Source organism: Bufo bufo, chromosome 4 (genome assembly GCF_905171765.1).
Source record: "Bufo bufo chromosome 4, aBufBuf1.1, whole genome shotgun sequence".
Taxonomy (NCBI): Eukaryota; Metazoa; Chordata; class Amphibia; order Anura; family Bufonidae; genus Bufo; species Bufo bufo.
In genome coordinates this window covers 20,397,362-20,418,738 of record NC_053392.1, presented here as the reverse complement: position 1 = coordinate 20,418,738, position 21,377 = coordinate 20,397,362, and the positions used below count along the sequence as shown (strand labels likewise).

The 21,377-nt window shown below is 42.3% G+C and overlaps 1 protein-coding gene across 2 annotated transcripts; it reads right to left on the bottom strand.

Annotated features, from left to right (window-relative positions):
- Window positions 1-873: 873 nt before the first annotated feature.
- On the bottom strand, window positions 874-17,882 carry LOC120997047 (WAP four-disulfide core domain protein 3-like). Of its 2 annotated transcripts, XM_040426947.1 has the most exons (8): window positions 17,657-17,882; window positions 11,697-11,852; window positions 10,378-10,527; window positions 8,569-8,706; window positions 7,695-7,841; window positions 5,355-5,399; window positions 1,894-2,049; window positions 874-1,071 (listed from the first exon to the last, which is right to left on the bottom strand). In XM_040426947.1, exons 1-7 carry the CDS (start codon window positions 17,748-17,750, stop codon window positions 1,904-1,906), a joined length of 876 nt encoding a protein of 291 aa, XP_040282881.1. In that variant the 5' UTR covers window positions 17,751-17,882; the 3' UTR covers window positions 874-1,071; window positions 1,894-1,903. The 2 variants fall into 2 exon arrangements, with proteins under 2 accessions (XP_040282881.1, XP_040282882.1); XM_040426948.1 differs by lacking the exon at window positions 5,355-5,399 and having other exon boundaries at window positions 17,657-17,879.
- Between the last annotated feature and the right edge of the window lie 3,495 nt (window positions 17,883-21,377).

The window sequence follows — 21,377 nt, the reverse complement described above, 5'->3', positions numbered from 1 at the left end:
AATGCACAATTTTTCTGCGCGAGTGCAACACGTTTTAATGCGTTTTGCACACGCATGAGAAAAATCTACCCTCACAGAAGTTCGGGTTTGGTGTTGTGTAGATTTTATTATTTTCCCTTATAACATGGTTATAAGGGAAAATAATACCATTCTTAATACAGAATGCTTAGTACAATAGGGCTGGAGGGGTTAAAAAAAATATATATATTTTTTTTTAACTCACCTTAATCCACTTGTTTGCGCAGCTCGGCTTCTCTTCTGTCTTCTTTGAGGAAAATGACCAGTGGTGACGTTACTGTGCTCGTCACATGATCCATCACCATGGTGATGGATCATGTGACGAGCGCAGTGACATCACCACAGGTCCTTTTCCTCCTGCACAGCAAAGAAGAAGACAGAAGAGAAGCCAAGCTGCGTGAACAAGTGGATGAGGTGAGTTAAATTATTATAATATTTTTTTTAACCCCTCCAGCCCTATTGTACTAAGCATTCTGTATTAAGAATGCTATTATTTTCCCTTATAACCATGTTATAAGGGAAAATAATAATGATCGGGTCTCCATCCCGATCGTCTCGTAGCAACCGTGCGTGAAAATCACCGCTCATGTGCACAGCCCCATAGAAATGAATGGGTCCGGATTCAGTGCGGGTGCAATGCGTTCACCTCACACATTGCACCCGCGCGGAAATCTCGCCATTGTGAAAGGGGCCTAACAGTCAGGATACAGGGGTCATCGTGAAGGGTGTGAATAGTTCTGCATCCACTTATATTTTTCTGCTCTGCTAATCTTTGATGTTACATGATAACCTCATGTAGGTTTATCTTCCCCTCCATGTTCTTCTCAGGGTAACTTAGGACAAGAAGCACAAAGGTTGATATCATTCAGATTTATTGCATGTCATGTGGAATTGCAGGGACCATAGTTCTATTCTTCTGGAGAGATCCCTTACATGGCATCTATTTCCATAATCCACTTCTGCATGGAATGAAGACTTCACACCTCCTCACAACCAATTTTGCAGCCAACGTCACAGCTCTTCTGGTTGGGAGTCCACAGGCTTAGGGTTTGACTGCAATTAAGGAGAAGGAGAACATTTTTTTCAAATTTCAGAAGACTTGACATCTATGTAAAGAATGAGGAGACTTCATTTCAAGATGTCCAGGGTACAGAGGGTGGGGGGTAACTATAGGGGGTTAACTTGTGCAAGGGGTTAACTATAGGGGTTCAGAAGAAGCAGTCACACCCAAACCTTGGTGACTAAGGCTACTTTCACACTTGCATTGTTGTTTTCTGGTATTGAGATCCGGCAGAGGAAATGTTTCAGTTTAGTCCTAGTGCATTCTAAATGGAAAGAGATCCATTCAGGACGTATTCCGTTCCTGCAGAATTCCATTTTGTGACCGGACAAACGCTGTGTCTGGTTATAAAAACAGAAAAAAAAAAAACAGATCCGGCACAGAAAACTATGCAACTAGTGACAGATCAATTTTTTTATGGAGCCAAAAAAACGGATCCATCACCCATTGACTTTCAATGTATTTAGTGACTGTTATTTGCCGCTTTGATTTCACACAACCGCATTCTAACGGAATAGATGCATCCTGATGTGCAAAATCAAAATGAATCTGTTTAATTCCGGTATTGAGATCCTCTGCCGGGTCTCAATACTAACAGCACAAGTGTGAAAGTAACCTAAGGGAACAAAGATCTTTCTGCAACAATAGAAGACGACAGTATTATAAAAGTGATGGGAGCAGGAGCTTCAGGTTACCCCGTAGATACATAGACAACCAAAAAATGTCTCATATTAGACAACAGGTAGAAAAGAGAACTTTTACAGATTTGTTCTCCTTCTCCAGACATTTTCCCCTGCACATGTATAATAACTTACTTCTACATCACTACGGAGAGGGGTCCTGGCACGTGTCTTGACATTCTGGAGTACAGCACTTCTTTGCTCCAGGACAGTTTTGATCAGAGATGCATAGCGGTGGGAGAATAGGACGCTTGCACACCTTGGTCGGACTAGGGCAGGATCCAGGCTTTTCTGCAGTTGATGATATGTATTTTAACAATGCAAAACGATGGCAGTATTATTCAACAGTCTAATACTAATGTAACAGCAGTATATACCAGTGAGCCTGAGCTGCTCTCCAGCAGAAGCTGGGACACCATCTAAAGCTATGAGTTGTTTTGCCCCCTCTTGGCATTGGGATGGGCCAGCCACTATACCTTCCAATGCAGGACTGAAGAGTTTGGTGCTGAACTCCTTTTTCCCATCTTTAGGTCAGTTATCTCCTTGTTTGTATCACATCTGATATGGCAGGTAACAGACGTGCTGCGCAGAGGGGAGGGAAGGAGAGTACCCTTCCACTAGGGAGAGGAAGGAGTGGTGACCGCTAGCTCATCTGGCCTTAAGCCTTAAGTCTGTGCAGTCCACAAATTAATTTAGGATTTTCTACTTGCTTACTGTTAATGACTGATTCTAGAAAAACTCTTGAAAAGGGTTCTCCGGGCATAAAACATACTGTGGACCTTTAGAAAAAAAGAGGGTTTTAAAAATACCTAATGATTAGTGATGATTGAGCATGCTCGGCCGAACACCTGTTCGGCTCGAGCATCTCGATGCTCGGCACATGGCGGCACTCGGCCAAGCACCACATGTGCTCGAGCGCAATGCTCAAGTCTCCTCCCCGCACGTTTCTTGGCTGCTATGCAGCCAATAAATGTGCAGGAAGGTACTGGCATGCACTGTAATGCATTACAGTGATTGGCTGGCCGGAACGCGTCATCGAGTGCTATAAAGCACCCGATGACACGTGTTTGGCTCAGTCTTAGTCAGGGAGAGCTGAGCATAGTAAGGGAAAGACAGTGTAGGGAGTGTAATTGGAAGATTTTTATTAGAAAAACTATTTAGAGACCCAAAAGTCCTTTTAAGGACTATTGTGTGTGACAGCAGCAATATATATTTTTAGCGCATCCTGCGCTAAATAGCGTCTAATGGGCCGCTGCGGACAGTTATTATCCATGCCACATCTCCTGTGAAAAGTGTGCGCATCCCTAAAATATCAGTGACATCCAGTGTACTTTTTCCGTAGATGGTGTTCGCTGCGTATAGTTAAATTATCTGCGCTACTTCTCCCGTGTAAAGTGTGCGCATCCAGTGTACTTTTTCCGTAGATGCTTTGGACAGTGACATTACCGGTGGTACCTCTCCTGTATAAAGTTTCCTCCTCCCAAATACCTGTGACATTCCGTCTAATTTTTTATTAGCCGCTGGTGACAGCATTGACATTATCTGCGGGATATCTCCTGTGTGACGTTTCCACATCCCAAATACCTTGCGCAAAAATTTTTGCGCATACACTTTCAAATCCTACGCTACTGTACGTGTGTCATACTTTAAAGCATATATCACATATAAAATGAAGAAGGCGAACAGTAAGGGACGGGGAAGTGGCCGTGATGCTGATGGTGCACGCAGAGGCCGTGGCCCTGGGCGCGTTGAAACTGTGCCTGCTGCCAGAGCACAAGAAAAACAGTCATCCATAATACATAGCTTCATGTCCCAGTTTACAGGGCAGCGCAGGACACCACTCCTGAAGTCAGACCAGTGCGACCAGGTGGTCAGTTGGATTGCAGCAGATAATGCTTCGTCAGTTAAGCACCACCCTGTCTTCCACCAAGTCTAGTCTTGAAACTACTTCCTCCCACCATGGAGAGTCTGGGCAAACAAGTGATCCCCCACTCTGATATTCCGAGGACCTCTTTTCCTCACCATTCCATGATTTTGCCCTCCCGCCAAGCACGCTTGAAGAGGGACAGATCTAGCACCCTCACCCTGATGCGTGGCCTAGTGTCACAAGGAGGGAAAAATTTTGGAAGATGGTGAAGGAGTACATAGCAGACCGTATCAGCATCCTCGATGATCCCTAAGTGCCTTACAACTACTGGGTGTCCAAGCTGGACACGTGTCACGAACTGGCGCTCTACGCCTTGGAGGTGCTGGCCTGCCTTGCTGCCAGCGTTTTGTCTGAGCGGGTTTTTAGTGCTGCTGGTGGCATTATAACAGATAAGCGTATCCGCCTGTCAACTGAAAATGCTGACACGTTGACTCTTATAAAAATCAACAAGGCCTGGATTGACCACGACTTCTCTACTCCACCAGAGGAAAGCTGATGAACATAAAGGCACTTTAAATGTGGCTTTTATGGTGTATTGAATACACTGTATTCCCATGCACCCCTTCCACCACAAACAATGGTATGTGGTTGAATCTTACTTTTCTCATCCTCCTCCATCATAACATGCTTATTCGTCGCATATAATGCCCTCGCATATATATGCCCTTCGCATGTAATGTTTTACAGGGTCAGCTCACCAGCAGGCCCGCACCAAAAAAAACTTGAGATGCTCTGACACAGATTTCGGACTAGTATTTTATGTTATTACGGAGAGATCTCAAACGCTTCCCATAACTGCAGTGCAGCCACAATGTCTGACTGGGATGAGCGAACCCGTGGAAGTTCGGGTTTGGCCAAACTTCAGGTCAAAGTTAGGGGTCGGGGCCCGAACGTGACCCCGAACCCGGACCCCATAAAATTTAATAGGGACCCGAACTTCACTTTAATAGTTTCCGTTATCACATGGTTATAACGGAAAACAAAAGCATTCTTAAGACAGAATGCTAAATAAACAGCCATTGAGGGGTAAAAATCACCTCATCCACCTGATAGTGCAGCCGGTATACTCTTCTTTCTTCAGGACCTGCAAAAGAACCTGCGATGACGTCACTACAGGTCCTGCTGAATGAAGATAGAAGGACCTGAGATGAGGTTACCACGCTCACCAAGTGGTAAGCACGTTGATGTCACCGCAGGTCCTTCTATCTTCTTTCAGAAGGACCTGCGGTGACATCACCGCGCTCACCACATGTTGAGGGCAGTGACGTCATCGCAGGTCCTGAAGAAAGAAGATACCGGCTGCACGATCAAGAGGTTGAGGTGAGTTTTATTTTTTATTTTAAACCCCTCAATGGCCATTTTATTTAGCATTCTGTCTTAAGAATGTTATTATTTTCCGTTATACCCATGTTATAACGGAAAATAATAAAATCACCCGAACACCGAATCCGAACTTCAACTGTCTATGTCACCACCAGCACAACTAAGTGGTACAGCAGCAATTGCACCATCAACAGCTTGGCCAGGTAGAAGTCCATATAGATCTTGCACATTGCAATGCTTTTGTCTTCCAGATTGCAATGCTTTTGTCTTCCAGCACTGTGGAGAACAACTGCCAAAGGTAAGATACTGACTCAGAGCTAGCGGCAGCTGTGCTTGGCTTACTCACCCATCTTAATTATGCGTAGGTCTCCAAATAACTTTGGTACATCCTCTAGCGGGCCATGCAACAAAAAGAATGTTATGCCAGTGAAAACTAGATAACAGCATTTACAAATGCTCTGTGACCTGTGCAGAGGTCATTGTACAAGGAAAGAATAGATAAGCTTTGACCGTTACTTATCATGAATGGTGGATCCTGTCTTATCTGTCATTCCAATCCTGCCTGTAATGATATCACCTCTGTGTATAGATAAGCAGGTAACTGCAGTAAAGTGATCTGTGCAGACCAAGAAGTGGCGCCTATTAGGCTTAGTGGTCAGTGTGAAAACTGCAGGATTTTTTATTCAAATATAGATATTGGCATGGAAAATAACAATCAAAAATTCTTTAAAAATATGTTAAACATAAAGAGTGATTTAAACAATAGGAAATTTTCTGGAGACAGTCCCTTTAAATCTACACCAGCTCCATTGCTGGTGTAGAGTTAAGACATTTTCTATGCCAAAAACTGCTGTCCTTGCATTTCAACCATTCATATATAACAGCCTCCTGGACTTGCAAAGACAGTATGATCTTAAATTTGCAACGTTCAAAATTGCTAGAATTCCACCTTGCAAATGATGGAACGTCTGTATGAGCATCATAAAGCAGTAAATAAATTCCTCATGCACCACTGCCACTACCATTTTTCCCCGTACACAGCAGCCACTATTACTACTACTATTACTACTAGTATTGCCACTACTGCCTTGTCTGTTTCATGATGTGCCACCATTATTGTGGCCACATCCTACTATTACCACATGTGTACTGTACTGCTGCTGACCCAAAATAAGGGAGTATTTTTCAAAACTTGTTCATAACAAGCCACTGTTTATTTTTTCTGGACAATTAACCCTTGTCCCTGTATAAATATGGGTTTGCCCTTTTTTGGATGCTTGTGCAGAACAAGCTGCTCTTTCTTCTGACATTGAAATGTATAAATAGGGGAAGGGATCTACCCCCATTGAGGTATACTTTTTGAAAACTTGGTCTCAACAAACTTTCTTTTTCTCATAAGACATTGTGTGCTTATATAACAGAAAAAATATGAGTCATCAGAAACCTCAGCGTGTCATACAGATGTAGCCAGCAGCAAAATCAGTGGGTTAGTGCACCATCCCAACAGTGCAACTTGATACCAACATTAAGCTTTACAACTTATAGTCAAACTAAGTCTGAATGATAAACTAATGAGATAACGCACCAGGTATGACTTAAATCCTGGCTACATCAGTATACCAATTTTCAGGCCAATTTGAGCACTTTTGATTCGGCTAGAATCAGTTCAGGCCTAAATCAAAATTTTTGAAGGCTTTGGCGAATAAAATGAATTTCAAGAAATAGGCTCATCTCTAATTTGAATTCATTGCCGAGAATAAGATGTTTGAAATGTGTCTGCAGATTTTCTCTTATCACTGTCTTCCAATATATCTTAATTGATGTTTACCAGATACTTAATCTATGAAAATTTCTCTAGCAGATCTTATATTAGGAAAGGACATTTTGATTACATGTTGACAGGGTCAGGCTTTTAAAACAAGACTTCCAGTCCCTCATCAGATCCAAAATCAAAGGGACATTGTACTTTAAGTTATGTTTGCAATGGTAGACATTCTATAATATACAAAGTGGTTGGGTGTATTACAGGGTATGGAGTACCCTACATTTAGTGAGGCTTCTAGCACAAGAATGAAATTTCTGAAAGGATTGAATTTCAATTTTTCATTAACCCCCAGTATAATCATTTTTAGTTTAATTGCATGACATGTTGGGATCATATCTGGTGAAAAAGTTATAAGAAATTCAAATCCTTGAATTTCCATTTCTGTGTGTAAAGCTAGAAATAAAGCTCAGCCTAGCTTGATTGTGTTCTCACTAGGAAAAGAACCACTGCCAAAACACCTAGATGGCTTATCTCCTCAAGAACCAAAGGATTGAGATCCAACAGCTCACTCTCTCCTCTGACATCTGCGGCTGGGTAAGAGTCAGGAGGCCTCTTACCCACACGGTGGGTCCGGTTGACATTAATCTAATGTGTATGGCCAACCAACGCTGTAACTGGATGTCTCCTGCCAATAAAGAGGGAAATTCTGCTAAAAGGGTCTGCTATTAGCTGGTTCTTGTGTCTAACGAGATATCTACAATCCTATGAAGAATCATTGACACAACATTAGGATGTTATGGCTCTTCTCTGATGACAAACTTAACTCCGCTGGACCTGTATCAGTAGTTCTCCAGAGCAGGTTGCCTGGTTTAATGTAAACATGATTAAGATGTATGTAAAGCTGTAATATGTCATATTTACCATTCTTAACTGCCTGGCACTGCAAGGTGTCTTCGGACAGGCAGCATTTCTGCTTCCGTGGGCAGTCAGAGTCTCGGTTACACAAGGTTTTATAAAATGTGAGGCAGGACAAGTTCTCGATGCTGGTGGGGCATACCCCATCATGTTCTGTAGATACAAGATACAGGACATATCTTCATGAGCATACACAACCATTGACTGTAAATTGCAAGCAGGCCATCACCCCTATCATTATCTCAGTAGGGATGGACAAGGCTCAGATCGGTATATAGAGCAGCCTGGTCACCATCTATAGAGGACTACCAGGACTATACCATCTGCTGCCTGGCAACCTTTTCACTCACACAACATATTCATTAGGACTGTGTATGGCCTCTGTTATCAGCAAAGTAACCCTTTAACTCTGACTAAACTGCCAGGATGTGTAGCCGCCCCCCTCTTTTCCACTTGTAGGTAAATATGAGATCTAAGATGCAGCAGGATGTCAAACTCAAGAATAGAGAAACATGTGTACTTTCCATGCTATATTAAGCAAGAACTTTTACAAAAAGGTTGAGAGAAGAAGAAAAACCACCAAGGACAACTCCTGATAACAGAAAGCAATTGTGGAGAGTGTAATGTGGCCATTGTTGGAGGCTGACAGTGAATATGGGTTGTGTATTGCAAAGTTACAAAACTGGAGGGGCGACCCATAGTTCCATCTAGTGACCTCCAGATTCTCCCTCATTACAACAAAGGAAACAATAAACTGCCCTGCGATGGCAAAAATAGTTGTTCCTTGCTCTATCTGGTAATTTCAGTATCTGGCTACACCTGGTTGGTTATATGACGAGTTGACGACAACTTCCACCATATTTATATACATTGCAGTTACCCTTTTCTGGAGTCACACATTTCAGTCCACACCGGTCACAGCATTTCTTATTCCCAGTGCAGTTGCTGTCAGTTTTACACTGTGCAGAATCAATTTTGAAGCACTTTGTCTTTGGTGCTGGACATTGTCCTGGCTTCACTACAAGATGAAGAAAACAGAGACCTTTGGTTAGAGTGGAGCGCCTTATACAGTGGTTGACTTAGCCTCATCATCTGAACATCTTGTATTGTCACCTGGCTATTGAGACAACATGATGCTGGCTATCATTTTATTTGTCTAATATTGGGGCAGATCATATACCTGAATGGTGACTTCCGAATCTCCCACCTCAGCAATAACTAGACCAGGTGTTTGCAAACTTTGGCTCTCCAGATATAATGAAACTTTAACTATCAGCATGCTCTCCCAGCTCCAAACTGAGAGTTTTAGTTTCACCACAGTTGTAGATTTACCTGCTGATTATTTCCTCTGGGTCATCAAATGGCCTGAGAACACACTTTCGGCCAGATTTATCATTAGCTCAAGTCAGAATAATGGAGTGAAAAGTCGCAAATTTTTGCGCAATCGCTAAAACTGCGCAAAAAAATTGCGGATTTTTTATGCTCTGCACTATGCTCGCCAGTTTTCTGAAAGTGGGCGTGTTTCTTAAGTAAATAAATCTCTAGACAGATTTACTATTGCGACTATTTAAAAAGTCTCAAAAAAGTCGCAAAAAAATATGCAATTTCACTCCAGTGAGGACCATGCTTATCTTATGAGACTTTTTAATAGAACATGCAACTTTTTCATAAAGACGTGCGACTTTTGTAAAGCTGCTTACTGACGGATAAACTGCTACCATCAAACCACATTTATCAGTCTTAAAGGGCCGATCATAAATCTGACTTGGCTAAAACTGACTTTAGCCATATGTGAAAGTGGATTGAGCTGTCATAGTAATGATAAATCTGGCCCTTTGTCTTTTCACATATAGAACAATAGTAGAAGTGAATATAAAAAACATTGTAATAAACTAACATTCTCTCTCAATTCTTTGATAAATCTTAATTGCTAAAACCAAAATGGGCTGCCTGCTTACTGAAGGATCATCCCATAGAAGTCTATGGAGAGGGAAGGGAGGAGCAGTGAGCACCAGATTGAGATAGAGAAACAATAATGACTTAGCAGCTAAGAGTAAGTATAATATCCCAACCCAAGTGCTTTATTCACTTCTATACTGCTCAGTACTTCTCTATAATATTCATGGACAGACATGATACAAAACGGTCTCTACCCACTGGATCAAGGACAACTGAAAATTATAGATGAAGTCTCTGGCATAGAAAACTGCAAAAAAAAAAAAAATCCAGATACTAGTCATATAATTGTCAGACATAATGCTATTGATTGTATACACAAATGGCATCTTATTCCGAAAAGTCATCAGCAGGTACCCTTCTATGTACAATCCACTATTTGGTGGAACATGACTTTGATGAGCAATAGCAAGGTCTAAAGTTATGAAGCAGGTGGCATTGTACAACATTATCACCACTGAGTTAGATGAGATCAACAGTGCAATACGAGGACGTGAGGTTACATAAAAGTTCATGGAGATAAAATGGCGCATCAGTGATATGATGTGACCTAATCCTAAATATCCCAGTTCTATCCAGCCCTTCCCAAATACTCGTAGCTCCCATCTGCATGGGAGTACCACATTGTTACCAGGAAGGTGGCCCAAACTTTTTTTTTGCCCACAATATCTTGGCAACCTTAATGCAGACAAGTGAGTGAGTGAAATTACATCCCAATAGCCATATACCTCACCTGTCACTGTTGAGACGCACCGGCGGTTGCAGCCTGAGCAGCAGCAGCGGTCGGTTCCTTGGCACTGATCATCTGAGTGGCACTCTGAAGGTAAAGGCTTGACATGCACACAGATCGAATGGTTGAAGTATGGACAGGAATCTTTCTTAACTGCAAAGAGACAACATAGTAAATAATAATGTTAGATGTCTACTGGTCCTCACTAAAAATTGTGATCCCTTCTAATTCCACCACCACCAATAACTGTGACCCTCCCCTCCAACACAGCCCTTATTGGTGACACCTGTGGTCCTAGCTAACTGATTTACTACAATACTAATGTCTGTGGTCTATTATAATAACTGTGATCCCTTCCACTGCCAAATCCAATGCATCTCCCTATGACCCCAGTAGTAGCAATGTAGTGATCCCTTTAAGTACTGACCCCTGTGATGTACACCAGAAAGTCAATCCCTTCCAATACTGATGCATATGGTTTCCACTAGGAACTGATATCCTCCTATACTGACCCTTGTGTTCTCCACCAATATTTGTGTTCCCCTCCAATCCTGATCCCTGTGGTCTCTATTAGTAACTTTGATTTCCACTAGTAAATGTGACTAACTACATTACACATCTGTCTACTATACCAGCTGTAGTTACTTCCAACCCCTGAGCACCTCACTAGTATCTGTGTTTCCCTTTAAGGGGTATTCCAGTAGTTTGAAGCCATCTCCTATCGACAGGATAGGGGATAACTATTAGATAAGCCAGGGTCCTACTACTGGGACCCCCACCAATCATGAGAATGGGGAATCCATACGCAATGAGCCCCCCAAAATGAACACAGCTGGAGGTAAGGCATGCACGCTGACACTCCATTCATTGCTATGGGAGTTTCAGAGATATCCAAGTGCTATACTCAATTATCTTTGGAACTGCGTAACTGCCGCCGTGTTCATTTTGGGGGTACAGAGTCACTGGTCTCATGATCGGTGGGGATCCTGATGGTAGGACCTACACTGATTAATAGTCATCTCCTATCCTGTGGATACAGGATAACTTGTAACAACTGGAATATCCCTTTAATGCTAATATCTCTGGTGCTCAACAGTATCTTTGGTCTCCTTCAATACAGCCCCCTTTGGTTTCCACTGGTAATGGTAATACCCTCCAGTAAGCCCCACATGGTCTTCACTAGTAACTGTAATGAGATCCAATAGTGCCCCAGTGGCCCCTACTAGATATTGCTATCCTCCAGATAGTTCCCCTGAGTAGTCCTGGTGATCCAGATGAGAAGACTCCCCACAGTCATGTTTCTTATGATTTCCACCATTTACCTTGTAGAGGGATCAGGCAGCGGTTTTTACATCCTGAGAAGCAGCATTTCTTCTGCCCCTCACAGTCTTGGTCTTGATCACAATCTGGTAAGTAGTGAATCGCGGGATTGTCACACCTCGGGTAGTCCACATCCGCAGGACAAGTCCCTGGCTTCTCTGAAAGTTAAAAAATTTAAGAAAAAAATGTAGTGTTGATCGCGAATATTGCCAATTCGAGAATTTGCGAATATGTAGAACATAGTGCTATATATTCGTATTTGCAAATATTCTAGATTTTTTTAAAATCTGAACCTATGATCCCTCCCTGCTTTTTGCTTGTGGGCCAATGAGAAGGCTGCAATGTCTAGTGGGACATAGTCAGTGTAGGTTAGATCCTGATATAGTGTAGCTGATTAATGCATTAAGTATTGTTGTGAACAGCAGAACCCATCAGTAATATGTAGTCAGACCTGCTAAAATGTGAATTTGCATGTATTGCGCAAAAATATTTGCATCATTAATGGCCGAATTGCGCAATCGTGAATATATTGGAGCACTCCCATCTTCCTATAAAGCTATTGTAATGTTCTGCCATGCCAACCATTTTCTCCAGTCTCAGGAAACTTCTAGCAGCTTGAAAAATGTAGCAAAAGTGACCCACGCCTGTTTTGCGCAAGCATTACACGAATATTACATTTCCGGTTTTCGCAATCAAGAAAATAGCGAATTCTGGAATTTGCAAATGTATGACGAATATTTGCCCAAATATTTGCAAAATATCACAAATTCGATTATTGCCCCTGCCGCCCATCACTAATAACGAGAAGACACTGGACGCAATGGAGGTCACAGGTTACATAGTTAATATGGTTAAAAAAAATAAAAATATATAAGGCCATCAAGTTCAACCAAGGGAAAGGTGGGGATGCAAATCCCAAAAGGAATTAAGACTCAGATTTCAACACTTTTTCATAAGCATTTATGTTTTTTACTTTTAAGAATTCGTCTAAACCCTTTTTGAAACTGTCCACTGTTCCTGCTGTGACCACGTCCTGAGGAAGTCTATTCCACAGTTTCACCGTTCATACAGTAAAGCTTTGACGCTTCTGGAGACTGAACTTTTTCTTCTCCAGTCGGAGGCAGCGCCCCCTTGTCTTTTGAGCACATTTTAAATGGAACAGCTTTGCCGTATTTTTTGTATGGCCCATTTATATACTTGTACAGGTTATTCATGTCCTCCCTTAGACATCTCTTCTCAAGACTAAATAAATGCAATTATTTTAATCTTTCTTCATAACTAAGACCCTCCATGCCCCTTATCAGTTTAGTCGCTCTCCTCTATACTCTCTCCAGCTCCAGGGCAGCCTTTCTATGGACTGGTGTCCAGAACTGAACTGCATATTCCAGATAAGGTTAAACCAACACTTTGTAAAGTGGTAACATTACATCCCTGCCCCACGAGTCTATGCCTCGTTTAATGCATGACAATATCCTGGTGGCCTTAGAAGCAGCTGATTGACATCGTATGCTGTAATTTAATCTACCATCTACAAGGACACCCAAATCCTTCTCTACAAGTGACTCCCCCAGTGTTACATCCCCTAGGACACATGAAGCACAGAAACTACTACCACCAAGATGCAGAACTTTGCATTTATCCACATTGACCCTCATTTGCTGCCCTCAAGTTGATGCCCAATCACTCAGAGTGTTCAAGTCAGCTTGTAGTTCATCGACAACAAGATATGTCACAGGTATATACTAATATATATTATATATACACATACACTACTACTAGGTATGAGGATGTGCGATTTAGAGATTCTCTCCACATATCCATACAATTTATGCTATAAACTTCTTTTCCCCCCTCCCCTGAATCAGCACTCCTCCCCATGTGGCTCAGGTGCTTTTTAAATTAGCAGAAGTCTGCAAAGGGTTTATATATTCCTACCACATCTCAGTTGGAGTTCCTGAGAGGCTGTGAACAGGTGAGCCATTTGCACCAGTTCACATGCGGCGCTGGACGGCGGCCGTCTCTGCTTCTGTGCCGTGCTGGTGGAGTGATGGGACCCGGGGCCCATGTGGCCTCACTGTACAGTGGGGCCGTTGTGCGGCTGCTGGATCCCATTGCCTGCTGGAGCGGTGTGGAGGCGCGTCGGTCGCCGCACGGCTCTGCGCCATGGTTAGAGTAGGTTCCCACTTAAACAAGAGGCATCCTTGTCGCGGTAAGTGGGCCTATGCGCTTTGATCAAACTGTATACTAATTGCCTCTTTATAGTGCACAGCAAATGATTGATAGCATCGCTGTATAGCCATGTTTTATCATAAGAAATGCTGATAATTGAAAACAGTTGTATATCAGAAGCATAGGTATGAGGATGTGCGATTTAGAGATTCTCTCCACATATCCATACAATTTATGCTATAAACTTCTTTTCCCCCCTCCCCTGAATCAGCACTCCTCCCCATGTGGCTCAGGTGCTTTTTAAATTAGCAGAAGTCTGCAAAGGGTTTATATATTCCTACCACATCTCAGTTGGAGTTCCTGAGAGGCTGTGAACAGGTGAGCCATTTGCACCAGTTCACATGCGGCGCTGGACGGCGGCCGTCTCTGCTTCTGTGCCGTGCTGGTGGAGTGATGGGACCCGGGGCCCATGTGGCCTCACTGTACAGTGGGGCCGCTGTGCGGCTGCTGGATCCCATTGCCTGCTGGAGCGGTGTGGAGGCGTGTCGTTCGCCGCACGGCTCTGCGCCATGGTTAGAGTAGGTTCCCACTTAAACAAGAGGCATCCTTGTCGCGGTAAGTGGGCCTATGCGCTTTGATCAAACTGTATACTAATTGCCTCTTTATAGTGCACAGCAAATGATTGATAGCATCGCTGTATAGCCATGTTTTATCATAAGAAATGCTGATAATTGAAAACAGTTGTATATCAGAAGCATAGGTATGAGGATGTGCGATTTAGAGATTCTCTCCACATATCCATATATTATATATACACATACACTACTGCAATTATAAAAAATAGAAACAAAATAACTTAACCCCTTAAGGATGAGACCTAACTTGTCTTTGTTTTTTTCGGGTGTTATAGCATTCACGTTATCCCTGCTTTAAAGGAGTTGTGCCACAAAAATATTCAGCATTTTTCAAACTAGCACCGGGTCGCACGTTCTCTGTTTAAATCTCAAACTGTCATCAAACACATCTTTGGTTAAAAGCTCTGGAAGTTACAGGGAATGAGGTACAGCAGAAGGGACACACCAGGGGGAGAAAGGACACATACCCTCACTTTCCAGCCTGAAAAAAAAAAAATCTAGCTGAACAATTGGAGCAGTGAATGAGGAAATCTCTGGATCCATTCAAGGTGAATGGCTTGTTCCTTCTTTGTTGGAAAGAGACTCATGTACTATACGATGCATGATGTTAATCTTTTACATTAATCATGACATAGCCCCTTTAAGTGGAACCCAAAACGCTCATGTTCATGGCACAGTTAAAAAACAACCCCAGCATCCCAAAGTATATATTAAAAGCATAAAATGTGATTTATGCACATGGGTTTCAGTGAATGGGGACCTTTTTAAAAAACTGTGAGATAACATATGCAGTACCCTAGCATTAAGAGGTATGGTTGGCAAGGACAGGGTAAACCACCGTGTTCTTCCGCTCTGGGTTAGAGTGGACTGGCCCTCCTTCCGGCCAGGATGGGGAGTTCTGGCTAGGACAGTGAGGAGTGTGGACACACATCCAATTGCTCTTACTCCAAGGGTCTTGGAGCTTCAGATTCAAATTTCCTGTGAGACAACTACAAGGAAACTTGAAAAGCTACAGTGGTAAAAAGTCAGAGGAGTAACCAACGAGCTACAGTTTAACAGACCCTGCTGCAGGTTAGGGACAATGGTTCAGACACTTGCAGTACGTCAGACCTGTGGGTATCTGCTATGTTTCCTACGTGTTGTTGAGGATATAGATTTTATTGTATTTGCCATAAGCAAGGAGGAAACACATGCTGAGCTCCTACTCATAAGTACCAGATCCAATTCCCCTGTGAGACCAACAATCCGATGGGATATTCTGAAACCATATCCAGAGACCTTCAGAATTTAAAACACAGCTTTAAGAAAGCAGCAGTGTGACAAGATAGAATGATTAGTGACAGCATTACAGACACTGCTGCAAGGTGAGGGACTACAGCTCAGACACCATGACCTACCTAAATAATCACCAGGACAGTCCAACATCAAGCCCGTTTCACAGTGGACACCTACATATATTATACTAGGAATGTAGAGGACATGGTTCATATTCTCAAGGATACCAATGTGTCAAGATCAAGGAAATTAGTAGTGAGGGAACATAAGCATGCATGTCTCAGAACAAGGTCATAATGAGAAAGGTGCTATGAGAAGAAAAGAGAAAGTAGACATCAGCTCCATTCCCCCAGCGCTGGTCCAGTTGTGTGACTACATTCTCCATAGCTATAATCTACTTTCTCTTTTCTTCTCATAGCATCATTCGATAAGAGACAGGACCTGGTGTTTCTGGAAATTATTTCATGTTGTTACTTTTCCTAATTATGACTTCATAGCACATTATTTCATCATCTGTAAGTTGACTACATCATTATATGCTACTTCTATGGCACTCTATTGGGTCATAATACTTTTGCCTTGGACTTTACTATGTAGCACTTACTAGAGCTAGGATGAAAAGACCTTCTCGGTGTTGATCTTCACCACCTGACTCTGGACTGAAATATGAATCCATAACTCTGGATGTTATTACAATGTACGTTTTCTAGCGCACTGCTCTGTCTCCATCTCTAGTATTGCTGCCTTTCTCAATATACATATGACCATGTTCTATGAGACATAATTATGTGTCCTCGTTACTACTGTAGTATTATGTCTACCCATAACTGAATTTTCTTATTTTTTAATTTTCCTTGGCCTTGAGACACTTTGGTATTCTTGAGTATATGAATTATGTCCTCTATTATTGTGTATATTCCTTACATATCATAATTATATCTATATATTTCTTATTATGTTAGTTTGAAAAAGTTCTCCATTGACTGAAATGTTACATGTAAATAAATCACATTTTGCATATATATTTTGGAGTGCTGGGCTTTTTTCATAACTAAACGGGGTGAGAACCCTACTCCAAGCACATGCCACAACATATCCATTACAAGTCCATGGCACATCTGGGGGCTTTTGTTAGGCCCCGATTGCCATTGCAACCCTCGGGCACTCTACGATCAGGTAGCAAGTGCGCTGATTGAGACTAGGCATTTTATTGCCATAGGATTGATTGGAGTTAGAGATCCTGGCCGTTAAAATGGGTTTCGACTATATAATACATCATCTGCTGATTTGTCCTGTGTAAAGGAGGCCTTGTCCTATCCTGCATTATGCCTCATTCACACATCAGTGTTCGATCAGTGATTTTCATCAGCGATTTTGAGCTAAAATCAGGTGCGGCTCTAAACACATAACAGGAGCAGATCTTTCCCTTATACCTTATGTCTCTGGAGGCTCCAATCCTGGTTTTGGCTCACGTTCCCTGATGGAAATCAGTGACCAAAACACTGACGTGTGAATGAGGTATTACTCAGGCAATCGATATGAATGGCCACTATCTATACAATGCTTCATTTTACCAGCGGTGGTGCTGTATTTAGAGTTTTCTGCATGTTTCCCCATAGATTACAGTAGATTGCTGAGGGTTCCCATTGTGTGAGCTGCTCAGTTTCAAGGGATCCTTCTAATATGAATGGATTTTCCAAAGAGGAGAACCCTTTCAAAGACAAAGTAGCACATCAAGCCAAACAGGCCCTCAGTGTAGAATCATCCCCTCCATAAATAATTCTTAGATCCATAGATTCTTTTTCAGCCTTTCAATATGAAGCCCAGAGGTTCTACATTGAGTTTGGTTACTCATCAGGTCTACATTGAGTTTGGGTACTCACCAGGTATTGGTAATATCTTTTCTGGATCAGGTAATGCCGAGGTGCTCACATAGCTAAAGGCGAGCAGTAGGACGAGGCACGGCACTGGAGACATGTCTGACTGCTGGAGACCTTGATGAGATGTTCATTAGATGTTAGATATTTATACAGGTCACTCAAGAAATTAGGAAGGAAGGAACATTGCAGAACGGGTTCAGATACAATGGAGAATTTCACAAGATAGTTTTGCAATGTTCTGCATCATTTGTCAAATGGCTTCAAGATGTATAAGTGTCAGGTGCGTAATCGCATTCATATTTACTGTGTCTCGAAAGTCAGTCTCTAGTAACACCCATCTGTGCTCAGGAGTGCTGCACCCTTAGATGTGTAAAAAAAAAGAAAAAGCAACAATTCCAACTCTTCTCAAGTCCAAATGTTCCCAAAAACCACCAAATGGTCACGTGTATGAGAATAAATTGAAATGCGTTTTATGGAAGTTTGTAACATTAAAGGCTTCCTTCTTATAAAAAAGATAATCTGAACATTCTCAGGAACATTTGGAGCTTCGTCAGGAGTAGTTACCTTTCAGTTTTTTAGATCACTCATTGACTCCTTTGGAACCTATAGGAAGGACTTTTCTGCAGCCAGTTTTGCAGCTCTCTATAAGATAGTCTTCCCGTCTTACCTGAACTACCTTGATTTATGCTGATGCTTTGCTCAAAGTTGAACATATTTATAAAGACCGGCGTTTTAGACCCCAGTATTAATATACCCTATAGCTGGTGGTGGATCCGCTGGAGCTATTTAGAGGCATCGGCCTCTCCATAACTTCAGCGAATCCTTCGCCACATCTAAATGTAAGGGAGAATCAGAAAACCATGGCATCCGAGGGGTTTAACTGCTGAAATCAGGTATCGCTGATCCCGTCAGTGAGAGCAGGGAGCCAGTTTTATAATGTTCTTTGCCCAAGGGCTCATGAGCACACACGTATTTTCTTACTGTGTCCATAAAGATTTTTTTGTGGACTGTATACAGAACCAGTAATTTCAATGGTTCCGCAAAAAAAAAAAAGGGAAGTTACTTACGCAAATCTATTTTCATCACTGCAAATGGTGCTCCACAATAGTATGCAACTGACAATACAAGGCTAAACCCTCACACTGTTAAAAAAAAATATAGATTTTAGCCAACATATTCCTGTCAGGAACATATTGGAGCCCACACACCCTGCCAAGGTATCTCAGTGTAGCGCGGGACCTACCGCTAAACCTACCTATAGTGTGCGAACACTGTCCGATAGGTGCCAAGGTCCGACTCCCAGACAAACTCCCACATACAGTACCTCCAAAGTACTTTGGAGGTACTGTATGTGGGAGTTTGGCTCGGAGTCGGACCTTGGCACCTATCGGACAGTGTTCACACACTATAGGTAGGTTTAGCGGTAGATCCCTCTCTACACAGATACCTTGGCAGGGTGTGTGGGCTCCAATATGTTCCTGACAGGAATATATTGGCTAAAATCTCATTTTTTAACATAAGTGTGTATTGTGGTGCACCATTTGCAGTGATCTATTTACTCTTATATTTTCATCAACACATTATTTCATCTTGTGTAGGATGTCTATTGTGGTACATGTGGTCCACTGCCGGCATCCTCCATAGTATGCATTTTTGCTAGGGATTGCCATTAGCAGCAGATCACATGTGGAGGATCTGCTCCTCCGGTTATAAATACGCTACAGTATTTGGGGTCTGAGCATTTCCTCCCAGTTAGTCCACTCTGTTATTTTTTTTTTTTTTTTTAACAAATCTATTTTGCCTGAAATGGCAGCAAAAAATAAATAAAAAACATGGAGATGCCGCCGTGGCCAACTTGATTGAAGATCCTGTTCAAAATCTCATGCGCAGTGACATCAGCCAGCGCGGTGTCTTCAATCGACATAGCCACGGCAGCCTCTTTGCACTCAATGGATAAGATGAGTATTATTTTTTTTTCAACCTGATTAACCCCTTCAGGATCCTGCCATATTTCACCTTAAGGACCAGGCCATTTTTTTGCAAATCTGACACGTCACTTTTTGTGGTGATAACTTTAAAACGCTTTTACTTACCCAGGTCTTTCTGAAAAAGAAATTCTCATCACATATTGTACTTCATGACAGTGGTAAAATGGAGTCAAAATTATTTTTTTATTGATAAAAAAATAAAAATACAATTTTTTTTAAAAAAATTAGCAAATTTCAATTTGTCTACTTTTATAATAGATAATCCTAAAAAAGCAAACTGACTAAACAGGCTAAAATAATCAGTAATTTTATTAAATACATATATGACAAGACACAAAAGCACTTCAAAAGATGTGGTACAAATCACTCCTGAGGAATAGTATAACACAGATGTACAGTCGTGGCCAAAAGTTTTGAGAATTGCATAAATATTGGAAATTGGAAAAGTTGCTCCTTAAGTTTTTATAATAGCAATTTGCATATACTCCGGAATGTTATGAAGAGCGATCAGATTAATTGCATAGTCCTTCTTTGCCATGAAAATTAACTTAATCCCAAAAAAAACTTTCCACTGCATTTCATTGCTGTCATTAAAGGACCTGCTGAGATCATTTCAGCAATCGTCTTGCTAACTCAGGTGAGAATGTTGACGAGCACAAGGCTGGAGATCATTATGTCAGGCTGATTGGGTTAAAATGGCAGACTTGACATGTTAAAAGGAGGGTGATGCTTGAAATCATTGTTCTTCCATTGTTAACCATGGTGACCTGCAAAGAAATGCGTGCAGCCAGGGGCGTAGCTAGAAATGCATGGGCCCCATAGCAGAAAAAATGTATGCCCCCCCCTGTGCCATCCACAGATCCTCTCTCCCCTAAACAGTGCCATCCACAGACCCCCCATAAACAGTGCCATCCACAGATCCCCCCTAAACAGTGCCATACACAGATCCCCCTAAACAGTGCCATCCACAGATCCCCCAAAACAGTGCCATCCACAGATTCCCCCTAAACAGTGCCATCCACAGATCCCCCCCTAAACAGTGCCATCCACAGATCCCCCCTAAACAGTGCCATCCACAGACCCCCCCCCTCATAACAGTGCCATCCACAGATCCCCCTCCCCTTAACAGTGCCATCCACAGATCCCCCCTCCCCTAAACAGTGCAATTCACAGACCCCCCCCCTCATAACAGTGCCATCCACAGATCCCCCTCCACGCCGCTCACAGCAGTATATTTATAAACTAATCAGTAACTACTTTAACTTTAATCATTGCTCATTGCTGAGCTCTTTACTTGGATTTTTTTGATATCTTACTCTGCCTTAGCTCCTCCGGTAACAGCAGGCAGTGCGGGGGGCGGCGCTCACTCACTGACGTCACGCGCCTGCGCCGCCTAGTGGGAGGAGCAGGCGTGTGACGTCAGTGATTGAGCGCCGCCCCCCGCACTGCCTGCTGTTACCGGAGGAGCTAAGACAGAGTAAGATATCAAAAAAATCCAAGTAAAGAGCTCAGCAATGAGCAATGATTAAAGTTAAAGTAGTTACTGATTAGTTTATAAATATACTGCTGTGAGCGGCGTGGCCCTGTATATTCTAACCCCCTGGCAAGCGTCCCTGTCACCATGGGGACTCCTGGGGGTTAGAATATACCATCGGATTTGAGTTTTTACAATCTCACTGAGCTCGTGAAAACTCAGATCCGATGGTATATTCTAACCCCCAGGCAAGCGTCCCCGT

What these genes read in the sequence shown, in the direction of transcription:
- LOC120997047 (XM_040426947.1), bottom strand. Translation starts at nt 17,750, where the DNA reads ATGTCTCCAGTGCCGTGCCTCGTCCTACTGCTCGCCTTTAGCTATGTG. An exon ending in CTGCCTGATCCCTCTACAAG is followed by an intron (nt 10,528 to 11,696) that starts GTAAATGGTGGA and finishes GTCTCTTTGCAG; the next exon opens with TTAAGAAAGATTCCTGTCCA. An exon ending in GTGCCAGGCAGTTAAGAATG is followed by an intron (nt 5,400 to 7,694) that starts GTAAATATGACA and finishes ATGGCCCGCTAG; the next exon opens with AGGATGTACCAAAGTTATTT.